We start from the raw sequence: 26,086 nt of genomic DNA, 5'->3' as shown, positions 1-26,086 counted from the left end.
GGCTACATTGTTAAGAGACACCAAGATTACTTAGACCTTAAGTTTAGGTTGTTTTTCAGCAGACTCTCTTGAAACGAACCGCCAGTAGACTTTAAATGGCTCTTTCTTTCAATGATGGGTTTGAGTGACGCATATGGTATCAAGAAGCTTTTTTCTTTCTTTTATTCTTAAACAAGGGCACTCCCCCTTCTCTTGAAGAAATCTATAGAGAGAGCTGGGCATTAAGGTGACTGGCCACTGAGCAAGGGAGACCTAATAACAAGCCAGGGCTAGCTGTCCTCTGCGTTTCTCATCTCCCCTGCTCAGTATTGGCTGCCTCATTGTGAGTTTAGGGGGGAGAGGTTCCTTTTTTTTTTTTTAATCATCAGGTAAGCTGTAACACCAGCCATTCAAGAATGTGAACAATGCCCATGGTGGGAAATTATTTTAGAAACCACTTTTTTTTTTTTTTTTAATTTTTTTTTTTCAATGTTTATTTATTTTTGGGACAGAGAGAGACAGAGCATGAACGGGGGAGGGGCAGAGAGAGAGGGAGACACAGAATCGGAAACAGGCTCCAGGCTCTGAGCCATCAGCCCAGAGCCCGATGCGGGGCTCGAACTCCCGGACCGCGAGATCGTGACCTGGCTGAAGTCGGACGCTTAACCGACTGTGCCACCCAGGCGCCCCTAGAAACCACTTTTAAAATAATTCTGGAAGAGTAAGTGACCGTCCAAAGTGAGAAACAAGATAGTACAAACACTTGGTGCTGATTAGTAGAAAGAGTAGGACCAATCGAAATAACGCATGCGAAGGGCACACTGCAAACTGTCAAATCCTAGACAGATGAGTTATTTCTGTTCTTACGAATAATAAGAACAGTAAAACCACCAACATTACATTGAGATGGTCTAAAACAAAACAGAAGACGGGTCTTTCTGCAGTTGTCTCTTTGATTACAAAAATAAAGATCATAATTTGAGACTGGTCTTATGGGATGTGAGTTGGGTAACATGACGGTGAGTGGCCCTCTTGTCCTCCTGTACCTACTGAACGTCCATCAGGTACCACCTAAGAGGGGCAGGGACCCACAGGGCCAGGGCCAGCTGAAGCCCGCCAGATTGTGTGTGTGTGTGTGTGTGTGTGTGTGTGTGTGTGTGTGTGTACGTACACACCTGTCATCTGTCTGTTACATGTACGAATGTTTGCCTGACATATTTTCAGCAGCAACTGGCAACCCCATGCCCGCCTCCCTGCACCAGAGCCCACAGCTGGAGCTGGAACGTGCAGAAGCATGTTTTTTTATTTTTCTAGCCACGTCCCTTCTCTTTCCTAACTCTCCCCCTCTCCTCTCTCTCTTTCGTTCTTTTCCATTGCCCAATCCTTTTGTCTCATCCCTCCTTTCTCTGTTGCCTCACATTTCCTTCTTTTCTTCGTTCACCTTCCCCTGAACTGAGCCTCTGGGAAGTTTTCCAGGAATTTGCTTTTGTCCTCCAATTATAGGGGAGTGTAATTTGAAAATATTTTTCATGAAACCCAGCAGGACCTTACAACCTGAGTGGTCAAGTATGGTATGTACTTTCTGTGGCTCATTAAATACTCAAAAACAAAAAATTTGGACTGGAACTAGCTTTGCCTTTTAATGGACTAGAGCTTTCAGGGATTGATGCTTCTCCCTCTCTTTTCCTGCCGAGCCGGCTCTAAAGTGACTTGTGGCAGATGGTAACTCCAGTAATGGGGCACGATGGGGCAAGCCGGCACCAGTTGAATGATTTTCCTTTTGACCAGAGTCACAGCAGATAAGATTAGTAGTGACTGGAGACCAATTGTGGTTTTCCTTCTCTCCTAGGATGCCGCCTCCCTCGGCTCTCAGAAGGGTGGGATCACCAAGCATGGGTGGCTGTACAAAGGCAACATGAACAGTGCAATAAGCGTAACCATGAGGGTAAGGCAGTCCATCACCCTGCACTCCCCTCTCATGAAACCCTTTTTGCTATAGGTCTTGGGAATCATGCTCAAAATGAATGGGCATGTTGTTCTTCCTGACAAAAGTGACATTGTCTGGTCAATAAGATGCCTCCCTGGTGATCAACCTCCAGTGGTACCGTCCTGCTCGCACCCACTTCCCCTGCTTCATGCCCGACCACCAGCGTGACGAGATCTTCATCAATGGGCTGGTGCGAAGGCACAGTTGCCGACGCAGGCTTTCTTCTCTGTACCCACGACAAAAGCGATCATGGCACCTGCAAGCACATCAACCAGGGGCTAAGTCTCAGCACTTTTGGGAGGTCTACTGTGGCAAGGTGAACAAGAGCAAAGCTGGAGGACTGGAAGGAAAATGGTTTGATTGGAAGGGGGTTGGAAAGAGAAGAGCAAAACTAGTATAAAAAGCCATTCAGGAAAGAGGTAGGAGCAGAGGAAGAGCAGCATGAATACTGAAGACAAGAGCCATAATGGAAGGGAGGGAGGATGGACGGGGAGAGAAAAAGGAAATCCAGGGAAATGTGGACTGTCATAATCCTGAGGCTGGAAAATCGTTCAGTGTCACGAGGCAGAGAAAAAGTTCCTATTCTGCGTGAGCAAGAAACCCTGGGGATTTGAGAAAGTTTCCATCCTTCTGTGCTGCATCCCAAATTGGAGCTCATCGCACTGCTTTTGGGTGGTTATGTAAAAATATCAAATGCTGTGGGTAAGAAAAAATGACCCATGAATGTTAAGTGAACCACCTCCTCAGAATTTAAACGCACTGAAATTATTAGACGTGATGGAGAGTCTTAACTCACCCTTACCTGGGGCGTTGGCCAGGATTAGATTGGTTTTAGAGAGAATAGAAACGGTTTTTACACGTGTGTACTGTGTAAAAACACGTGTGTAGCTGTGAGTGATTGGTAGGGACTGTGACTCCTTTCGTTTTGAAACAAGAGCTGTGTATGTATTTTTCTCCCAGTCATTTAAAAGACGGTTTTTCCACCTGATTCAACTTGGTGACGGATCCTACAATTTGAATTTTTATAAAGATGAAAAGATCTCTAAGGAACCGAAAGGATCGATATTTCTGGATTCCTGTATGGGTGTGGTTCAGGTAAATATGAGTAGAGTTCTATCATCAAGTTTTCTGATCTGTAAAAGTACCATCTGTGAATTTGCAGATTTAAGCAAATACTTCCAAGAATGGCAGTATCGGGGGAGGAGGTGGAATAGCTGTCAGGTAAGTAAAGGCTCGTTTTTCATCAGATACACATGAAACAGGCAGACTTCTATTGTAGTCGGCTGAGCACCGTGGGGCTGAGCTCCAGTGTTTAAGGCTCAACCACTTTATAGCTGTGTGACCTTGGCCAGGCTATTACCAAAAGTTTCTTCATGTGCAAAATGTGGGTAATGATCATGTTTCCTTAGTAGAGTAAATTGAGGGGACTGGATGAATTCATTTGGAAATATTCAGAACAGTTCTTAGCATCTCCGTGGTGAGTTTTATCATTTCTCTCATAGTACCAATAACAGTCAAGAGACTGGGTTTCAGATCCAGACTGAGTTCAAATCCCTGCTCTACCACTACCAGCTGTGTAGCTTTGGAGACACTGAGCCTCTCTGTGCCTCAGTTTCCTCATTTGTTAAATTGGAATAATTGTATTGAATATGGTTATTGAGAGGATTAATTAATATATGAAAAAAGAGCTTGGAACAGTGCTGGCACATGGTAAGAATTCGGCCAGTATTGAATATTTTTGTTAGTGCTATTGCAGTTGTAGAGTTATTCTTAAAAATTACTATTATTTATTTTTTTTTTTTGAGAGAGCAAGAGCGAGCAGGTGAGAGGGGGAGAGAGAGAGAGAGAGAGAGAGAGAGAGAGAGAGAGAGAGGGAGAGAGAATCTTAAGCAGGCTCCATGCTCAGCATGGAACCCGACTCAGGGCTCAATCCCATGACTGTGGGATTATGGCCTGAGGCAAAATCAAGAGTCAGACTCAACCAACTGAGCCACTCAGGTGCCCCTTATTTTTAGGTCATGACCTAATGGTTCAGTGAGTTCAAGCCCCTCATCAGGCTCACTGCTGTCAGCACAGAGCCTGCTTAGGATCCTCTGTTTCCCTGTCTCTCTGTGCCCCTCTCCTACTGGTTCTCTCTCTCTCTCAAAATAAATAAATACACTTAAAAATTAATTTTAATCATACATAATGCATAACTGTACTCACATTATAAAAAAAATCAGACCATTACAAACTGGAGGTCCCTGTTGATCCCTATCTCTCCCTTTCCCAGGGAGCTGCTGTTACCAGTTTCGGTGTAGGACCGAAAGCTGCTGTTTTGGTGTAGGACCTTCCAAACCTTAACAGAATTGTCTTTGAAAGCAAGTTGCCAGATTCCCCATCTGTCCGTCCATCTCCCCACCCCCCTGCCACTTTCCAGAAAGGTCTAAGGCAGTAACTTACAAGGAAACATAAAACACAGGATAGCACAGATTTAAAGTGTGTTTGAAGGCAGGAGAGGTGAACAAGGAGTCAAGGTAGGGAGGAGATGAACAGGAATTAAGCTAAGAAAGAAGCATAGGTGTTCAAGAGACCTAAAACCTGCTGTGGGTGGGTGACAAACTGGGCTCTGTGCTTCCTAGCTTGGAGACCCTTTCAATCCAGTTAGCCAGAAGCTGCCCGAGTAATCTCAGAATGAAGATCATTCAGGCATTTCTCATGGGGGCCCTGAGACAGAGGGCACTGTGTGGTTAATGAACAATCTCCCTGACAACTCCTCACAATAGATGCAGTCACCATTATCAGAGAATTCTTCCTAAAATGACTCAGTGTTGGCTGATGACATTGGCCCGAAGCTCAGTTCTAATAAGAAAGGTCGTTTTGTGGGGCCAGTGTGATTGAGGTTAGAGACACAGCTCTCCGGCCTGACCTTCAGGTGTGTACTTGTTTATGTACTCACATGTTGAAAATTACATTGCATTTTCATCCCGAGTAATTCATTCATCTGGTTTAAACCGTCAAGCAGTGCAGAAAGGCAACCCTGCGAGCACTTTGTTGCTCGAGTGTCTTCCACCTCACCCGCTCCCCACTCCCCTGACGTGATCGTTTTCAGCTGTTTTCACTCTTCTTTCTGGAATGTGCCTCCATAATGCTGGAAAAGGCACGTCCGCTGCCTTTTATTCATCACTTCTGGACATTATGGAAGGTAGGATTTTAGTTCCTGCAGCCCTCCTTCCTTCTCTAATCTAGGTGAATTGCTGTCTCAGCCTCTGGATAGCCATCATTCTGGAAACTCTTTGCCTTCCTGCCTGTGTCGGATTCCCTGTTTCCGAGATCCCATGTCTTCTTTCTTGTTCCACTTTCTTATTTTGGAGGAGCACATCCTCCAAGTAGCTTCCTGAGAAAGAATGTCGAAGTTGTTAATTTCTTGGGAGTTAGCTTATCTGCCAATATTTTTGGTTTTGCATTCAAACTTGATGGATATTTTGGGTGTATGTAGAAATCCAAGGTGAAATTTACCTTCGAATTTGAAGACACCCCATTATGTTGTTGTTTTGGGGGTCTGATGTCCCTGCTCTTCTTAATCTTCTCTTTATCTCTAGTGACTTGCAATTTGGGTTATTTTGTCTTCATTTTGATGTGGGGTTTTTTTTTTTTTTTGGTAAACTGTTTGTTAAGGCAGAACCTACAAACAGAACATGGACACGTCATGAATGCATGACTCAGAATTTTTACTACTAGATTTGGATCTGTTTTGTCTTACGTGCTGAGAACTCTGGAAGAGCTCTCATTCTGGAAACTGTGTCCTGTGTAATATAGCCACCTTGGTCTTCTGGAGCTCTGCTCAGTCTCTTTAACTTAGGGGGACCGCAGGGCTCTGTCGGGCTCCCCTTCCAGGGCCACAACCCAGGCACCGCCTCCAGCAGAAAGCTTAAGGGCTGCTAGGGTGCAGCTCATCTATGTCCCATCCAGCAGGGGTCATGGTCCTGCCCTACCTGTGGTCAATATCCGCAAACAGCTGTTTCATCTCTTCTGTTCAGTTTTCTAGTGGTTGTGATGGGAGAGTGAGTCCAGACCCTGTTCCTCCATCAAGCCAGCAGTGGAAATTAGGGGTCCATACTCAGATGCCTGCAGGAGCCAAGCAGGAAAATTAAGTAAAAGAACAGGCCTGCGTGGAAAGCAAGAGGGAATGCATTGCATTCTGTGACAAACTGGAGCACGAATGGTCCCATCTCGTGGGACCGCCAGCCGCCTCCCCGCTGTGACTGATGCTGGGTGGAGCTACCAGTTCAAGGGGGCCAGATGATCTGTTTTTGTCTTGTTTTTAGCAAAAAAATCCAGAAATACAAAATTTTACTTAAATCTTGGTATTTTTGATTACCGGAAACCAATTTAAAAACAGCCCCAGGGACGCCTGGGTGGCTCAGTCAGTTAAGTGTCCGACATTGGCTCAGGTCATGATCTTGCAGTTTGTGAGTTCGAGACCCGCGTCGGGCTCTGTGCTGACAGCTTGGAGCCTGGAGCCTGTTTCAGATTCTGTGTCTCTCTGTCTCTCTCGGCCCCTCCCCTGCTCATGCTCTGTGTCTCTCTGTCTCTCAATACATCAAAGTACGTTTCTTCACACTGTAAAGTAGGCAGGACCAGAAACGGTCAATGACAGTGAATTAACTTCTTGTGTGGGATTTCCAAGTAGGGGTTTCATTTGTATTCTTGAGCCAAGAGACCTTTCAAGTTACTTTCTAGTTAAATCTTCAGGCATTTCTTTTAAAGAAAAGTTTAAAGCAAAACTATTAAGAGTTTTGTCACCTGTCTTCGGCACAGTGTGTAGGTGATTTGTGCGTCTGGCATCCCCAGGCTGTCGGTCAGCCTGTGCAGTGTTCTCTGTGACCTTAGGTCCTGACTTTAAGGGACATCTCTTCCTTCATATTGTTCATATTCTCTTCCTTCATACACTTTCTTCATCAGATGTGGCTGATGGTGTTTAACATTTGATGAATTGTATCTAAGGCTTCAAAAAGTTAAATAATTTGTTTTTATCCATATCTGTTTGGAAGCTAAGCACCAACACTGTGGTTTGTTTGTTTTTGAATTGTTTTTGGACATTGTGGAAAAAAAAGTAGTTGATTAATGCTATGGGTTTAAAGAAATGCATAAACTGAAGATTTTAAATAAACCTGCAAGTAATCCAGTGTAGAATCTTAAGGCCTAAAAGCATTTTAGAACCTTGAAGTTGATTATGTTTATTTTCAGCTTAGGAAGATCAGGCTGAGAAAGAGGAATAACTTAGAACCAAGGCCTGATGTCTCCCCCACTTTTAACTTATTTTCACAGTTGTGACTGGGACAGAAAACATATTTCGTACCTAGCCTTTTGACTCCTGTCTGATTCTGGCCCTGACGTGAAGTGAGGCGCCCGCAGCGGGCAGTATGTATGTAGCTTGTGTGGCCTGCGTGTTTCTGAGAAGCACGCTGCCAAGAACACGGCCACCTTGGGGAGGGTCAGGGCGTCCCGGCCACCTACACCGAGGAGCCTCTCAGGGACTGCGGCTAGCCAGCCAGCTGCTAGTGGGTGAGGGCTACTCTGCCCCCTACAGGTGGCCCTCAGCCTGTACATGCAAGGAATCTTGGGCTGTGGTCCTTAGAGCCGAACTTCTTTCTAGTGCTGTTCCCTGGAGATGATTGTGCTCACCAGGGGAGGTTTGGTACTGTCTGGAGATGTGTTTTAATCTTCACAACTGGGATTATGTTCCCTGCATCTAGTGGGTAAGGCCAGCGATGCTGCTAAACATCTTGCAGTGCACAGGCCAACTCCCACAATACTTACCAGCCTTAAGCATCAGCAGTGCCAAGGCTGAGAAACCCTGATCTAGGGCACTTTCATCCTCCATCATTTAATGCATGTGACTACTGTCTTTGTACTTGGAGCTGGACACCCTTTGACAGGTATAAAAACTAGAGGCATGAGGGAAGGCTGTAGACATGGTGTCCAAATACCTCTGGGGACTCACAATGATGGGAAAGTTCCAGATGAGGAGGTCAAACACACTGAGAGATAATGTTTGCTTTATAAAATGGGATACCACGCACTACTTCATCAAAGGAAAAAAAGGAGCTGGAGGAGTTGAAAATTTTCAGTGAAATTTCATTCATTCAGTAAATTTTTTTTTCCCAGAGCTTATTGTGTACCAGGCAGTGTTCTAGAAATCTGGATGTAGCATTGAACAAAAGTAATCTCTACCCTAAGGAGCTCTCATTCCATTTGAGGAGACAGGCAACAAGTAAAATCCATGATGTGTCAGATGGGAAAATAAAATTATGGAGAAAATAAAGCAAGGAAGGTAGAGAGTGATGAGGGTTTGTGGGGAAGGGACTTGCATTTTTTTTTAAGTTTATTTATTTGTTTTGAGCGGGGAGGGGCGGGGGGGGGCAGAGAGAGAGAGTATTCTAGGCAGGCTCCGCAGAGCCTGACACGGGGCTCGATTCTGCAGAGCCTGATGGCGGGGCCTGAACTCACGAACCACAAGATCATGACCTGAGTCAAAGTCAGGCACTCAACTGACTGAGCTACCCAGGTGCCCCAGGGGCGTGCATTTTTAAATAGCTTGGCCCCAAACACCAATGAGATAGCATCAGTCAGGAAATAATAAAGAGGAAAAATTTTAAGGCCATTCCAGTTCTCTTAAAATGTGTCTCTGTACTCCTTTTCCATTTCAGAACAACAAAGTTAGACGTTTTGCTTTTGAGCTCAAGATGCAGGACAAAAGTAGCTACCTTTTGGCTGCAGACAGCGAAGTCGAAATGGAAGAATGGATCACAACTCTCAACAAGATTCTCCAGCTCAACTTTGAGGCTGCAATGCAAGAAAAGCGAAACGGAGACTCTCATGAGGGTAAGCAGACCTCACTTTCTCCAAGGACATGCATACTTCACTGATGTCTTTAACTTTGTCAGAGGGTATAGGGAGCCTATGTATCGCCAGCTACGTGAGCAATGGGTCAGATGTGAGCTCTTCACAGAGAGTTTGTGAGCAAAGATTTCGTCACATTAGAATTTACTACCCTGACAACATTTTTATCAGGAAACCTTAAATGGGAAGAGCCACAGCTTCGGGGCAGAAAAGAAGACTGAGTTCAAGTCTCCGCAATATCATTTTTCAGCTGTGAGACCTTGGGCAAGCTACTTACATATTCTGAGCCTCGGTATTCCCATCTGTGAAGTAAGAATAAAACAGAACTTGCTGGTCGATGGGAAGATTAAATAAGATTATATGTCTCGAGTACCTGGCACAAAATCAGCACTTAAAATACTGTGGTTATTACTGTCATTAATCCTATCCTTTAGATTTTTTAAGACAAAGTTAAGATGGGCAGAAGCCTCATTTGTGGGAAGAATCTGGCTATGTTCTTGACAATTCATGTTTTGTTTCAAGCTCTTCGCCCGGTGAATCTCAACCCTGGCTGTACCTTAGAAATTCTGTGAAACTTTTTAAAAAATTCTCTTTCTTGTTTAGTTGGCCTGGGGTGGGACCTGGGCAGGCATTTTAGTGGGTCTGATGGATGTGGCCATGCAGACTGGTGTTCATAACTAATATTAGTTCTTTTTAGACAGTGTCCATGCTGTATCAATTATTAAATATTTGGTTCTCAACCCTGGGTGTAAGTATTTTTTTTTAAAAGCTCTGAGGTGTTTTTAATGGGCATTTAGAGTTGGAAACCACTGCATTCAAGGGTGAATATAAGAGGCCTTTGACCTCCTGCTTTAAATAAAATACATTCAATTACAAGTAACTCAGGTCATCTGTTTTGCCATTTTAGATGATGAACAAAGCAAATTGGAAGGTTCTGGTTCCGGTTTAGATAGCTACCTGCCTGAACTTGCCAAGGTAATAATCATGTTCAGTCTTCTGCCCTTCATAGAATGATACTGAAATATTTCTCATTTCCTAGCTTGTCCAGGATGGAATCTATTGAAATGATTAACAATTACATTGTAGTAAATCGTTAAAAAAGACATTGTGGTTACTGCTCTCTATTTTCTGTCCTAAATGTGAGGGGAGGTAAAATACTCACCTGAGTCAGATTTTAGTCTTGTTTTCTGGAAAGTGCCGTACAGATTATTCTTTTTATTATTCTGTGTCCCTGCCCTTCCATAATGTTTACTACCGGATTACGAGTATTGAAGAAATAACTAAAACGCACAGGTAAAGTTTCCCACGTTAACATGGTACCTACTATGTTCACACATACGCTCTCCCTATTCACGTTAATAGACACACTTCCAAAGAGGGTGGTCTGTGACAGTCCTACTGCTAAACCAAACAGGGGTTGCCTGAGTTTTGTAAATTGCCTCTGGGTCACTCTGAATGAAAAAAAAAAAAAAGTTACACTTGTCTTTAATAATTTTGAGAAACCTTAAAGTTACTGAAAATCACAAAGATCAAAACAGCCAACCTTATTCCCATGACCCAGATTCAACCCTGTTACTCTGTGGTCCTTTTAGCTTCCATATTTTTTAAAGAAATAAAACATCAACTATAGTTGAAGTTCTTTTTAAACACCATCCTTACTCCATTCCCTTCCTCCTCCACAGCCTCAAGCGGTGACAGACACTGTTATGAGTTTCCTGGGATTACTTCCATTTTATCTCTGTATCTTTCCCAGGGTATCTATCATAATGATCTACATGGTTGTGTTCCTTTCATATGTTTAAAAATGTGGGGCGCCTGGGTGGCTCAGTCGGTTCAGCGCCCGACTCGGCTCAGGTCACGATCTCGCGGTCTGTGAGTTCGAGCCCGGCATCAGGCGCTGTGCTCACAGCTCAGAGCCTGGAGCCTGCTTCAGATTTTGTGTTTCCCTCTCTTTCTGCCCCTCCCCTGCTCGTGCTCTGTCTCTTACTCAAAAATGAAATTAAAAGAAACATTAGAAAAAAATTTTTTAATGTTATATAAATGCTAACATATTATTCTGTACTTTTCTTTCTTAATTCAACTTTGATTTTGAGATCTGTCCAAGCTGGTATATAGATCTATTTCATCCCTTTGATTGCACCGTGTAAGCATTTTATTTTAGCTGTTCTGTTATTTCCAATTTTTTTTTCCATTACAAACAATGCTACAATGAATATCCTTGTACTTGTCTCCTTGTGTGCATCTATGAATGATTCTCTTTTAAATGAGAGAAATATCTTTGTCTTCTCCAGCCATTTCCATTCTTGCTCTGTTACTGCCTTTTTCTTCTTCTCTGCGAATACAGTGTAATAGAGACCCTACACACCCACATCTTAAACACTGTAATAGAAAACATGGTTTATCCATATACGATTATAAATAGACTGGCATTCAGCATTGACCTTTACTTTAAGACAACATGGCTGTTCTAAAATATAAAATCTCCCTCCCTGGCTAGGACTTGAGAGTATTGTTTTTCTTCAAGACTTGACTGTTACCATAGTATCTTTTTAGCACCTGCCTATTAGAGCTAATTTTAGTGTCACCATTGTAACCGCCTACTAAGCTGGGACGGCTTTTGGCTTGTGTGTATGTGTTTTTGTGCTATGAACTTCTATGCATCGTATTTTGCATTGAGATTCACTTTTTTTGTTTCTGGATATTTGGGGGGCTTGTAATTTCTCAAAGCAGAGTGTTTAAACCCATTTTATTTATTGAAGCAGATAATATATGCAATGCAATCCAGAACTTGGAAAGTAACTTTCTACACTTACTGGGTGAACACCGTGGACACCTAGGAGAAGACTCATATTGTTTGAGCCTAATGTTGATTAATTAGAAATCTGTATTTTTTTCCTTCCTGTGAAGACATTCAGGAGTTGTGCCCTCCTTTCTTCTCTCACTGACTACCTGTAGCTGGCCAGCATAATAATTCAATATTTCTCAATCCTAAGACCTAGGAAAACTTTTATTTACTTTATTTTTTTAAGTTTATTTATTTTGAGAGAAAGAGCTCACAAGCAGGGGAAGAGCAAAGAGGTAGAGGGAGAGGGAGGGAGAAAGAGAGAGAGAGAGGGAGAGAGAGTGAATTCCAAGCAGCCTCTGCACTGTCAGTGTGGAGCCCAGCGCGGGTCTCGAACTCATGAACCATGAGATTATGACCTGAGCCGAAGTCAGGAGCTGGATTCCCAACTGACTGAGCTACCCAGGCGCTCCCTAGGAAAGTTTTTAAACTTTCCTTAGTTTAGTTATATGAGATAACATATATAAGAGAGTTAACGCACACACACACAAAGATATTTAGAGCTATTTTCAAACTGTGTGTAACAGGTTAGTTGAAGCAGTTTTGGTTGGTTAAATCAGATTAATTAGTTTAAACCCCCTATTTCTTTTTATTTTGCTTTGCTTAATTAATTAATTAATTAAATTGAAGTAGAACTTACATGGAACACTAATTGGATAGCTCAGTGGATTTCACATTTGGGCACCTGTATAACCACCACGCAGATCAATGCATAGAATGCTTCTAGCACTCCAGCAGGCTATCCTGTCCTCCCCTCCCAGCTGATATGCCTGCTGTTTTTATATCTGTCACTGTAGATTAGTTGCGACTGTTCCAGACCTTCTTATCAGTGGAATCATACAGTATGCGCTCTTTACGTGAGGCTTCTTTAACTTAACATTATATGACCCAGACATTTTAAAAATATAAATGGAATAGAACTGAATAGAGAATATTAAATACATTACCCTTAATAATGACAGATGTTATTTAAAAACTTTTTTATTAAGTAATCTCTGTGTCCAACATGTGGCTCGAACTCACTACCCTGAGTCTCATGCTCTACCAGTTGAGCCACCCAGGCAGCCCAATGTAGTATGTGTATATATGTATTGGGTTGTGATATAAACGTATTTCTTACTGTGGTCATGGTCAAAGCCTGAAAAAGAAAGCATCATAAGGGGCTTCGCTGTTGTTATTTCTGCCCCCGACCCCAGCTCCTAAGTGTTTTAAAAATATTTTTATTTCAGAAGATAGAAAAAGGGCAGCAAGTAATTTTTCAAAGGGAAAAAAAAGGAGAATGAAGATGTATTGCCATGCAGTCAGCGTGCTGCTGGCACACTTGTGATGCTTGTGTGGTGTTGCGGGGTGGGTGAGCCCAGGCCTGACTGTGCGGGACTCTCAGCCCTTCACAGTCCAGGGCTCCAAGCACCAATGTGGTCTTAGCTTAGTTTATAACCTTCTCCACTGTGTCCGGGTGGGGACCATTTGTACCTGTTAAGGAAGCAGGGAGTTGACTGACTGCTGGTCCTCTTGATCTTGAGAGGAATGGATTCCATAGTTGTATAATCTGCAGTTGAAGTAGAGGTGGGGGGGTCGGGGTGAAGGAGAAAGAGACTGTGTGCATAGCCACTTGGGAGAGGAGAGTTTAATCAGGGATGAAGAGGCCAAGAAGTCAATACCAGGGATGGAGGTGTAAGGAAGGGTCCAGCGGGAGGTCAGGCCACAGGCAAATAAGTTGCAGAGAAAAGACGAGCGGTGGAGTCAGGCAGGAGGTACTGACTGTGTGATTTAATGGCAGGCTCCTCTCTGGTCAGCTCCTCTTTCTGCTGCATTCATCCTGTTGCCCCGGCTTTTGTCTTCCACTGTGACTGAGACATAACAAACAGGATATGAGTGACAGGAAGTTGTTTCGGTACAAAAATAACTGATGTCTCATTTTGGAATATAATGGAGGGGGGCCCTTGACATATGACAAGGGTGGTATGGGCCTAGGTTTTCAGAATATGTTGTACATTCTCGGCCCTTAGATTGCTTGTACATTTAGTACTGAACGTCTTTGTTGTTTTCTTATTGAAGACACACTGTATCTACCCTAAAATCTCTTCTTTTCCTCCTGTTGTCTAATATGGAACCAAATACATGTTTGTTGTAAATGTAACAGCACTTACAGTATTAGAGCACATGGTCTTATAAACATTTTTATTAACTACACAAACTGTAGTTAAAGTTAGTCAATTGGTTTCTTTTCTACAAAGTCAAGGGGTAAGGCAATCAGGTTGTAAACCCGAGTATGATTCATTTCATAATGTTTTTCACTGGTTATGTTTATCCTAGGTGTCATTGGTACATATATGTCACCTCCTTGCGTAAAGACAGTATGAAGAAAACCCTCATGCTCCCACCCTATATTTTCCTTCACAGCTTTTCTATTTTTGTAGGTTTCTTTGGTACTCAGAGAACAACAACTCACCTTAATTTTGTCTCCCCAAGTGGTTCTGAAAGAAAAGCATTGTTTTATGTTAATCCAAAATTGCTCACATTCAGTTACTTTATAACTTTTTAGCGGGTGAACTTAATCTTTCTAGGTAAACCTTGTGTTGAACGCAAGATGAATTACTGTGTCTCAAACTTTATAGTCTCACTGAGGTTGAGTAAGGGTCAGTCGGCCAGGCTTAGCAGTATATGTTGGAACCCAAACAGTTTCACAGATACCTTTTCTGACTTTTTTAAACCAAGTCTGTAATAGATGCTTCCTTCCCTGTATCCTAATCCAGAGAACTATGTCATTGTGTTATGATACAACGGAGGTGGCTGGGGTTTTGTTTATGAGGTCAGCAGGCATTCCAGCATTCCATCTCTTGGGCCTCCTTATTCTCTGTGCTTTATTATTGGTTTGTGACACAGAGGACGAGATAGTGGTCCCGGGGCATTAGATACCTTGCAAGTAGTGGAAACAAATCATGACAGCTCTTTAAATTAAGGAATATACGTTCTGGCCTCAAAGGAATTTGCTAAGCCTTCTTGTTCCAACCTATTCTGTTTAAGCCAACAGCCAGCACAATGTTTTTCTGATAACTCATCCTCAGAATAAGATGCTGTTGGCCACGATCTCTGGCATTTAATTGTTTTGCTTGCTCAGAGATGAACTTAAGACACAGAGTATGCTCGAAACCTGTGGCAGTCCTTCTGGAAACCCTTTGAATGTTTGGTCCATAATTGCATCTTAGGTGAGGAAGAAAGCATTGTCAGAGTGTGTCTTTAGTGGTTAAAGGTAGGGCTCACAGGAGTGAGGGGAACAGCCTTTGTTTTAGACGAATCATTCTCTTGACTTCTAAGCAAGTACCAGTTTTTACAGATGACGGCTCTGTCATTGTCCTTTTTCTTCATGTTTTCCTTTCTGCTGAACCCAAAGTATTAGACGGGTTGTGAGCAGGACAGCAGCAGGGTCCGGGGAAAAGCCAGTCCAGTTCTTCCTATCTCCACGATATGGACCAACCACAGGTTATTTTAAGAGGAGGGCTGGTTTCTGTCACTTTGAGAAGTGCTGGGTGGCATAGGCTGTGGGATAATGTTTTTTTTATAGCTATGTTTTGTGGGTCCTTAGACTGTGAAAGTATTCATTACAGGAATTTATTTTATCGTCTTTACTGAAACTTAAGTAAAAATAAGTGTGTTTGCTATAATAAGTGAAAATATCCAAAGTTATATAGAGTTAATCTTTCCCCTTCATCCTCCACCCCGACACGCAGAGAGCACTCGTGTTACTAACCTGTTGTAATTCCCTTGGTGTCAAACCGATTGCTCGTGGAAACATACACACATATATAACGTTTGCAGTTTTTTAAAAAATATGTTCGTGATATATATACATGACTCTGAAACTTGTTCCATCACTTAAAAGTATCTTGTAGATGTCCCTCTGGGGCCGTAGAGGGTCTAGTTTACTCATTTTTCATAGCTGTGTGATATTACAGATATGGGTATTATGCACTTTATTTAACATCTCCATATTCATGAACATTTTGGGTTATTTTCCTTTTTTTAGTCTCTACAATCTGTGCACAGTAAACAACGTGACCTCTTTACAAAATACTTGTGTTCTAGGGATGTTCCCCAAAGTGGGACCTATGGGTCAGAGGTTATTGTGTTGTTAATGCTTTAAATATTGCCAGGTTGCTTCCCCAAAAAGTTGGAACAACTGACATTTCCATTTCTCTGTGTCCTCACCAGAGGAGTGAAAATGGTATTTCCCTGCTTTAATTTGTGTTTTGCTGCTTAGTAGTGAGATTTTCCTACTATCATATATTTGGGTTTCTTCCTCTCTGACTTGCATGCTCATATTCTTTACCTATTTTCTTTTCTTTTCTTTTCTTTTCTTTTCTTTTCTTTTCTTTTCTTTTCTTTCTTTCTTTTTTTTTTTTTTTTAACTTTTTTTTATGTCTTTATTTTATTTTGAGAGAGAGACAGAGAGTGCGAGTGAGGGGAGGGGCAGAGAGAGGGAGAGACACACAATCCGAAGCAGGCTCCAGGCTCTGAGCTATCAGCACAGAGCCCGACGTGGGGGCTCGAACTCACAGACTGTGAGATCGTGACCTGAGCTGAAGGCCGATGCTTTTAACCAACTAAGCCATGCAGGTGCCCCCTTTTTTTCTTTTCTAATAGTCAAAGGCCAGATAGCCTCAGTTAGAAGTCAGGCTTCTATTGAATGTGTTGAGGCCTTGGGCAAAGTATTAATCCCTTGTGCCTTAGTGTCTCCTCTTTTAAACAAGGAAAATACTAGGACCCACCTCCTATCGTGGTATAAGATTTAAATGTGCACTTAGGATAATAGCATAGAAATGTTGGCTGTTATCCATAAAAATTTCCTTTTATCATTATGATACTTCCAGATATTTGTTATTCCCTGACTCTAGGGCAAAGCCCTGCCCTTCCCAAGCCACGTTTTCTTTCTGCCTAGGTTTTACTTGGTAATTCCTTCAAATACCATTTGTTAGGCATCCCCTCTGTTTAATGTATCGTAGGCCACGGAAGGAATGGGGGAAGGAGCTGAGTTTGCTTTTAATCAACATCATCACAGCTGTCAATGTATGTAAGGTAGACTGTAAGCTTTTAGGTTATTTTTACATCTAAAGGTGTCGCTTCTTTCCCATTAAATGGTTTCTCTAGTGAAGAATATATCCCCTGGATATTAGTGGCAACATCAGGATGCTTTGAGTCTCTTTTGGCTCGTTGTTGATTTTTTTTTCTTTTAATGTGTCTGCATCCCTGGTTGTCCTCTGATTATACAGACCTCCTAGCAGTCGTCTGTGCCGTGTTCATTTCTCATCTTGTCTCATAGTCAGTGTGAGACAACAAGCATCTTTCAAAAAGGCACCAGGGATTGTATCTACATTAAGAATCCGTTGCTCTGCGGTGGTGTCTGAGATCACAGGACTTGCCTTTGTTGAAGGACTCCAGCGGAAATTCAGAAGTAGAATGCATTACTGTTGGTGGTGGCTTACAGCACCTGGTACTGATGTTTTTGTTGGGAAACATCATGGATTGGGCACAAAGTAAAGCAAATTCTCTTGGGTACAGTTAAGTATACTCCACACGCCACATGTTCTGGCTCTTGTGATGTGAAAAAATAGGAACGGTGACAGGTAAGATGGAGTTAAAAAGTTGTCCCATCCCCCATAGGGCATCGGCTCAAATAACATGATTTGCAGGAGTGTTCCTTACCCCCAGAAGCCTTAAAGCTCCCATAGAGAACGGCGAGATAAACCGTGTTGTGCAGAGAGACTCTAGCCATCATCTTATTCAACATTTTTACTCAGAAATGAAAGTGGAGTCCAGAGAGGCTATGCGGCTTGCTCACATTTACATAACTAGTGAACGAGTGGACTAGAACTAGAACACAGTTTCTTAGTGTTCTGGTGGTCATTTCATTTTGCCAGAGAAAGATGGTTTTTAAGTAGAGTTATGATAGAGTTTGGGTCATTGCTAAGAACCAACCTGTTATAACAACCGCATGGCTGAGAATATTAGGAAGATGTTCAGTCTTATTAGTGGTGATCTAGAAATGTAATAGACCATGTTTAGCCACCAGCAGAGATGGTAAGTCACCCCTTCCACTGTGGCTGTCGCTGCCCACATCACATGCTGAGATGTGAGTCGGTCTGTGGGGAAAGAACAGATGAGAGAGGACCCTCCATTCTGACTCTATAGACTTAACCATGGAGATTGAGAGTCATAAGAATCGATACAGATTTAGAGGCACCAAGCACGAAAAATAATGTGGTTGGCAATGACTTCTACCTTGTGAATGTCTTAGAAGCTTCTTTCTGTTCCCAAATTCCTCTTCTCCAGCCCCTTTGTCTGTCTCCCTCCATGGCTTCTCTTCTTGCCATCCCTTCAGTGTTGGGGCCCCAGGGTTTCTTTTTACAGACTCCTTCACATTTTCCCCCAGGGAATTTCAACTACTCTCAAGGCTCCTCTGTCCCCACCTCTAGACTGATGTTCTCCAAGTCTGTAATTTCAGCCTTCCTCCCTACCTCGTGCTCAAGTTCCATCTCTCTGTCCACAGGCATCTCCACACTCCACTTTATCACCCTCTCCACAAACCTATCTCAATTAATGGGTTCACTGGACAGCAGGCTACCTACATGGGGGCTGTGGGCTCTGTGATGGACTCTGCTGTGGGATGGGAGGCAGGTGTGATAAAGAGCCCATGTGGGTCTTCCCCTTAACCCACCTCCTCAGCCCTACCCAAGGGGTTCTTCTAAAATGCAGAACTGGTTATTTTGTTCCCTTGCTTAAAATAGTGCCGGGTGTTTTTGGCTTCTGAAGGAAATCCACAGTCCCTAACACACAAATCCCAGCTTCATTTCTCTCTACTTTTCCCATCATGCCCAATGAATGACTTGATCATTGCTCAAGTGTGACTATACCTTTGTACCTGCAGTACCTCCTCCCAGAACTCCCTTCTCCCCTTTTCTGCCAAATGTTTTTGTAATGCAAGGTGGGTCTTCTTCTGGGAACTCTTTTCCGACTGCCACCTCCTGGTCCAGGTTAGTGATCACTGTGCCTTACACTTTCTTTGCCATTCTTACCACCTGTTTATATTGTCTTCGCTAGTATTCCTTGGGTGTAGAGGCTTTGTTTCATTCACGTGTGTGTCCCTGGTGCCTGACACATACTGGGTGCTCAGTAAATATCTATTGACTAGACCAGCAATGCTGCCTCCTTCCTGCCACAAACACCAATGGCAATCCTTCAAGATATGCCATAGTTTCTCTGGCCCACCATTGCAGACCTCTTCCTTTCTCTTCCTGGGCTTCTACCTCAATCTTAGATGGACTCAAAATTCTCCTTACCATCTGGGCTCATTTCCCACTCAGCGTCTGTCTGTGCTGTGTGTCCTTTTCATTCAGCCCCAAATATTCATGTTTTCTTACTTTTTGCTGTTCTACTCCTGCATTCATAGCCCGTCCCCTCTTCCATCACTTTATGAAACCTTTCTTGAAAGAAATGTTTAATTATTTTCTTTTGCTTTCTTTGACTGCTTTTGACCCTGAAGTTGACTGTAGTTTCATAAGGGCAGGACTAGGTCTTCTTTTCCCCTGTGGCACTCTGGTGTGCTACCTCCTTTGATGGTCTCACCTTGTTCAACATGCAGTTGACTCTCCAGGATGACAGGAGAGTTGTCTGGCAGCCTGGATCTTCAGGATGGGGCAAACATGTTTGGACACCTCTGTGAGAAGAGGGTTTTGTTTTTTTTTTAACCGTAATTTTTATTTTTTGTTTATCTTGTTATCAGAGTACCAGAGAAGCAGAAATCAAACTGAAAAGTGAAAGCAGAGTTAAGCTTTTTTACTTGGACCCAGATGCTCAGGTATGAACTATTTTAATGTTTACGTTTTTAAACTAAGTCGGGGAAAGAAAACAGACAGATGATACGTTTGTTTTATTTCTGTATTTGCTTGTTTGTTTACTTTGGACTGGTAAGCAACATAACAACAATACAGAACATTCAGGGGAAAAGGAAAAATAAAAAATAACCATAATCTCATCCCCATTACCACTTCCATTGTGAGTGTTCCATATTCAATAGACTGTGGAAAACTGAGGGATTTACCCAAAGACACTCTCAATCCATAGAGAGCATATAATTTACCCCATAGAAAGACCATCAGACAATAATAAGCATCACTGAAGATGCCCAGTTGGCAGTGGTATTTCCTGACTCACCCAAGGTGCATGTGATCCACATCTGTGCCCTCAAAATCCACACTTGGTGTGGTGGGGTGGGGGTTGGGGGGGTGTCCAGGGGAGCTGGGAGGGGATGAAGGTTCTGCTGTATTTTCTCCCATATTTTTCCCCTTTTCATTTGTGATCTTTTTTATAGAACTTCTTTACTCCATTTACTTTATTTATTTATTTATTTATTTATTTATTTATTTTTAAAAAATTTTTGTTTTCAACGTTTATTTATTTTTGGGACAGAGAGAGACAGAGCATGAATGGGGGAGGGGCAGAGAGAGAGGGAGACACAGAATCGGAAACAGGCTCCAGGCTCTGAGCCGTCAGCCCAGAGCCTGACGCGGGGCTCGAACTCACGGACCGCAAGATCGTGACCTGGCTGAAGTCGGACGCTTAACCAACTGCGCCACCCAGGCGCCCCATCCATTTACTTTAATAATAAATGTTTTTTTTGCTTTAAAAATTTCATAACCATGTATATGTTTTTGCTTTTTTGACAATTTTTTGTTGTGATAAAATATACATAACATAAATTTACCATTTTAACCATTTTTAAGTGTGCAGTTCAGTGGCATTAAGTACGTTCATGATGTTGTGCAACCATCACCACCACCCATTCCAGAACTTTTTCATCATCCCAAGCAGAAACTCTATCCACTAAACACTTACTTCCCATTCTTCCCTCCCCTCATTCCCTGGTGACCTCCATTGTCCCTGTCTTTATCAATTTGCCTGCTCTAGGAACCACATTTATGTGAAACAATATATATCCTTTTGTGTCTGGCTTATTGCACTCAGCATAACGTTTTCAAGGTCCATCCGTGTTGTAGCATGTGTCAAAATTTCCTTCCTTTTTATGGCTGAATAATATTCCACTGTATGTATATACCAGATTTTGCTTGTTTATTTAGTTGTTGATGGACACTTGAGGTATTCCTAACCATAATTTTTAAGCTTGGCATAATCATGGAGTAGATATACCATCATTTATCTGACCACTGTTATAAACTATATAAACTTATAAAATAGTAGCACTATTGTGAGTTAAGTGAGTTTAGCCTTTTCGCATTTTATGGAGTTTCCTCAGGATACATTTATTATGTGTTTGTTTTAATGTGAACATAATATATTTATGTATTTACATTTTCTTTTAAAGAAGCTTGACTTCACATCAGCTGAACCAGAAGTGAAGCCGTTTGAAGAGAAATTTGGAAAAAGAATTCTCGTCAAGTGCAATGATTTATCTTTCAATTTGCAATGCTGTGTTGCAGAAAATGAAGAAGGACCCACTACAAATGTAATTTTCCTCTTAAAAAAGTATTTTAAGAAATAGAGATTGCAGATGTACCAGTTGCAATGCAGTCGGGACAGAAAATCCTAGTTTCTGATCAGAGAAGTGCAGTGTTTAGATCAGGATGCGGAGGGTTGTTTAGCCTCAGGGACAGGATATTTGTGACAAATGAAAGGGGTGGAGACTTCTTTCTCTTGAGCTATCATAAATAGGTTTTGTAATTTCTTCTTCGATAGCAGCATTCTCTTTTCCAGACAGTTTGAGCTGTAGTGACGGTCTGGATTGTTTTTTTGTTTTTTGTTTTTTGTTCAGGTCGAGCCTTTCTTTGTCACTCTATCCCTGTTTGACATAAAATACAACCGAAAGATTTCTGCCGATTTCCACGTGGACCTGAACCATTTCTCCGTGAGGCAGATGCTGGCCACCACGTCCCCAGCTCTGGTGAACGGTGGCAGGAAGAGCTCACCTGCCCTTCAGGACATCCTTCACGAAGCTGCCATGCAGTATCCGAAGCAGGTGGGAGACAGAGCCCAGCAGTCGTCCCTACTGAGACTTATCTTGCACCTGCTGTGTGAATGCATAATGAGACTCCGTAGCACGCAGCTAGGGGAAATGAGACTGTTGGTTGTATCGACAGCATATATAAGCAGGCAGGAAAGGCAAGCTGAGAGAAGAAGAAGCAGTATTTGATTTCTCATTTTTTTTTTCTAAACTTTCTGCTAGTTGCCCACCCCCCTGACCAAATTGCCTTTTTGATTAGATGATAAACTAGCGATAAAGCACTGAGTGCCTCTGAATAGCATGTTTTAGCACTCTTTGTTGCTTCAGAACGTTTCATGTTCAGGGGATTTGTTTAACGTGGGTGTGAATTTTACTCACTACAGAAAATCGTTTGTTCCCTAGGGAATATTTTCGGTCACGTGTCCTCATCCTGATATATTTCTGGTGGCGAGAATTGAAAAAGTGCTTCAGGGGAGCATCACACACGGTGCCGAGCCATACATGAAAAGTTCAGACTCTTCTAAGGTATGAGTGACTTTTATGCTTTATGATGATAAGCATCAATTCAATAAAAGGGCCCTCTGTGAAAATAGAAACGCTTAAAGAAATCAGAGTTAAGCCTTATGTATTCAGCGAGATGTATTTATACTTTTTATATTTTAAACTATGTGCACTCTTCACATAGATTTACTCTTAACCTCATGTGTCCAATTTTCATTGAAAAGTAGTCCTGTATGTAAATAAAATCCTTCATTTGTCTAGACAATCCTAACATCCTAAAATAATTGGCAAAACTGGAATTATGAGCTTAACAGTAAACTTTCTATCATTAAAGAGGACATATATTCTATTCAAATAGAGTGCATTCCACTTGTTGACGTGTCTCTCAGGTTCTGGAATTATCTTTGGGTCCATTTACACTTAAATGGGAGGCTGGAGACTAGGGGATGGTCTGACCAGTGAGGTCAGTGCTTCAGGTGCCCTGTTTGGTCACACGGGGAGGTCATGGTGGCAGAGGTGACCTTGGGTAGAAGAGGGAAGGGAAACATACAAGCTGTCTGGTGTGTTTCCCTTGCTTTGGTGTAGTGCTCACTACTCGGGGAGTGCCTTGGTGGACACACACAGATGTGAATGTTAGAGGTTATCTAGTCAAGAGCTCTTCTCAGGCATCAGAAAACTGAGGTTTACTAAGGTTTAGTTACCTGCTCAGTGCCCTACAGCTAGAGTGACCAGAGGCACCTGACTGTCACTTTCCAGCACGTTGAGCTACCTGGTAGAGTGAGCTTATAGAGTTCTGTCTCTGCTGGCTTTACAGTATTTGTAAGTGCTCGTCTGGGAGATGGCCCTGATACACTGACAAGGACTGGTCAGCAGCAGGAGGGGACACCTCCAAAGGCTCTAAGGGACATTTCCTGAGCTGAATCAGAGCTTCCCCTCATGCTGTCTGTGGCCGGCCATACACCACAGGTATGTCCACGAGCTGCAGGGTGGTTGTTAAAGAATAGGTTGTAGGAGTCAGAGACCTGGGTGCTGAGTACCTAGGTACTTTGGAGAAGTCATGTCACCTCTCTGAGCTCTGGTGTCCCATCTGTTGTTGAAGGATGATGCCCCACCTCCTCTCAGGAACAGCGCTGAGATCAGATAATATACAAGACATTGCTGGGTGCCTGCGTGGCTCAGTCGGTTGAGCATCTGACTTGAGCTCAGGTGATGATCTCATGGTTCACAGGTTTGAGCCCCATGTCAGGCTCTATATTAACAGCCCAGAGACTGGAGCCTGCTTTGGATTTTGGATCTCCCTCTCTCTCTGCCCCTCCCCCATTCATGTTCTGTCTCTCTGTCTCAAAAATAAAAATAAAACATAAAAAATTTTTTTAAATATACAAGACATTGCCAGGGATGCTGCAAATCACTGACACATGTAGGACAATGTTATCATCTATCCCAGCCCCAGCCAGGGGAGAACCCATAGCCCCAGGCACACTGCCTCCAACAGTATGCCTTTCTGGCTGATAACAGCTGGGTCAAGTTTGGTCTCTGGAGAAGAAGCGATTTTATTTTTTAAATCAAATTTGTAAAACCTTGGATAAGAAGCTCTTTCAGCTCTTCAGTGTTTTGATTAATAATCAATGAAGGCCCAGGATGAGATCGGCTCCCCTGACTGTATGTGATACGTTTCCAGGGCCTAAATGCACCGTCTTTGCTCTTCTGCCTGCCACATGCAGGGTTTGAAATTTGGCAGCTGGTGATGGTGCAAAATCACATTTCACTTTGGGCTAGACTTGATGCTCTCCTCCACGCTTCCCAGTGGCCGCCGAGCATCTGTGGAAATCGGCTCTTCCCTCCTTATGTGTGGGATGCACAGCTCAGCCATGTGTACGTTACTCCATACGTTCACACTTCCAAAGTAATAAATTAAGGCAGAGATTAACCTTTTTATATCAGAATAGGTTTTATATCTCTCTGCTCTCAAGCATGTTGTATCAGAATAGAACTTTTGGCAGAGATATTACCGAAGGATGATTTTCTCATGCATGTCAGAATTGTTTCTTTCCTGTTTTCCAAGATGGTCTAGAACATCATTTAGAGTAAATTTTGTCTTGGAGGAAGAAACTCTTATAAGAAGTCTCTGTAGGTGTAGATCATGAATAGATTAAAAAAGAGGAAGAAAGAAAGAAAACGGGTGGGGGAGACCAAAGACAAAATTGAGTTTTTCAGTCTTACATACCTTACATACCTTATGTTCCCTGTGCACCCTCAGTAAGTCTGTGGGCTCGGACCCTGTTCGCCGCAGGAAACCATGAAACTTATTTGAAATCTGGGTTTTAGTTTTAAGTTTTATGCAAATATTGTGTTTTACTCCACAGTATAGAAATCTATACTACACAGTTAGAAATCTAAAAATGATAGTTTCTATCTGAAAATAGAAGGTAGGCCATTTTACCCTGTGACTGTGTGCCCCCAGTGCCCACAGGATCATGCCCTTCCGGAAGAAGAAATGAAGGAACTGGAGGAGCTCCTGACACGTTTCGGTCAAGACATGTTTCTAATTCATTCGTGAGGGTAGCAATTCTCACAGCATGACTGTGGTAGAATCATAATGTCTGGTAACTGGAAGGGATAGTGAAAAGTACTGTGCCTCACGCCCTTCATTTCTCAGGTGGGGAAAATGGAGCCCAGAGAGGGTTAATGGCCTAGACTCACAGTGCTGGTTTCAGTTTGACCTAGAGACAAACAGCTCTATCATCTGAGTTTTCGCAAACCTGATGCGCACAGGTCACCGAAGGTCTGGTCAGAAGGCAGGTTCTGACCCAGGGGGTCTGGGGTGGGGCCCGAGACTCTGCATTCCTGATAAGCTCCCAGGTGCTGCTGATGCTGCCGCTCTGACACACATTGGTTCACAGGCGCTGGATCACAGTTCCCAAAACTGGTTGACTTTGATGTGCTTCAGTAATGTAAAAGGCCCTCGAACATACCACTCTAACTGAATCAAACTTTTTATTGGGAGCTGTGCAGGATCCCGGTACAAGCACATTCGGGGCACTTGTCCTCCGCTGTAGTGGTAGGGGTACAGTTGATTGATAGACATGTCATGCACACATCTTAGGCCAAAGCAGATCTGCTTCACTGTGCACTATGGGCTTCATAAGTCAAGCCACAACAAATGAAAATTCATCATCAAGAAGTGAAAATAGCAGTAATTTATACCTAGAAAGTAAGAATATAACTAACAGTTGAAAACCCTGGCCTAACCTAAGTCAGCACCTATATAATGTCTACAGAACAAATATCTATCCCCCAAATTGTGGGAATCTGCATGAGCTGGAACACATTAGGAGCTATGCTGGCTTAGCATTTTCGTTAGTATTCTCTTTTAAACTTTAAGTATTGCCATATATTTTGGCACGAATACCAAGAATTAACAATTGTTAATAACCCAGTGGACTTACAAGTAGCCCTTAGTCATAAAGAACTATGAAAGCCTATGAAATGTCATGCTTGCGGCCTATGAAAGCAACGTGTCAGAAAAGAAAAGACTTAACATTTTGGAAACGGTCCTCATTCTATATTCTTTGAAAGTCACTGCCATAAAGATTGCATTAAACAGAATACTCTGCACCTAGTGTAAGTCCGGCCAGATTTCCTTACAGTGACCCGTGCTTTTCCATGCATCTGATACTAGGGTAGGAGCTTGTTTAATGAACGTGTGATGACGGCTCTTTAGATCATAATTCTGTCAATGGGGTACAGCACCTCATATCTTGATTCTCGTGTCTTCAAGGTTGCTCAGAAGGTGCTGAAGAATGCCAAGCAGGCTTGCCAAAGACTAGGACAGTACAGAATGCCATTTGCATGGGCAGCAAGGTAACGACAATAT

General features: G+C 42.7%; 1 protein-coding gene and 1 long non-coding RNA gene across 14 annotated transcripts in view; one reads left to right on the top strand and one right to left on the bottom strand.

The window, feature by feature from the left end:
* DOCK9 (dedicator of cytokinesis 9) overlaps positions 1-26,086 on the top strand; it is a 290,974-nt gene that overhangs the window by 160,962 nt on the left and 103,926 nt on the right. For 11 of the 13 annotated variants that reach the window (XM_047869295.1, XM_047869278.1, XM_047869288.1 and 8 more), the window contains exons 6-14: positions 1,829-1,924; positions 2,927-3,061; positions 8,659-8,833; positions 9,759-9,826; positions 19,474-19,548; positions 21,073-21,213; positions 21,520-21,723; positions 22,111-22,233; positions 25,991-26,073. In XM_047869295.1, coding sequence (XP_047725251.1) covers positions 1,829-1,924; positions 2,927-3,061; positions 8,659-8,833; positions 9,759-9,826; positions 19,474-19,548; positions 21,073-21,213; positions 21,520-21,723; positions 22,111-22,233; positions 25,991-26,073 — 1,100 coding nt within the window. Of the gene's footprint in view, positions 1-1,828; positions 1,925-1,993; positions 2,283-2,926; positions 3,062-8,658; positions 8,834-9,758; positions 9,827-19,473; positions 19,549-21,072; positions 21,214-21,519; positions 21,724-22,110; positions 22,234-25,990; positions 26,074-26,086 lie in introns of those variants that run through there. The other 2 variants (XM_047869233.1, XM_047869313.1) reach the window with 2 other exon arrangements.
* LOC125171979 (uncharacterized) lies at positions 13,161-14,468 on the bottom strand. The gene is made up of 4 exons (XR_007154526.1): positions 14,388-14,468; positions 14,146-14,170; positions 13,355-13,543; positions 13,161-13,242 (listed from the first exon to the last, which is right to left on the bottom strand). It is a non-coding gene; the product is annotated as an uncharacterized LOC125171979 (long non-coding RNA).

The sequence above is a fragment of the Prionailurus viverrinus genome, chromosome A1 (genome assembly GCF_022837055.1).
Source record: "Prionailurus viverrinus isolate Anna chromosome A1, UM_Priviv_1.0, whole genome shotgun sequence".
In the NCBI taxonomy this organism is placed as follows: Eukaryota; Metazoa; Chordata; class Mammalia; order Carnivora; family Felidae; genus Prionailurus; species Prionailurus viverrinus.
Note: the sequence above shows the minus strand (reverse complement) of the source record. Positions and strands in the feature narration are given on the sequence as shown.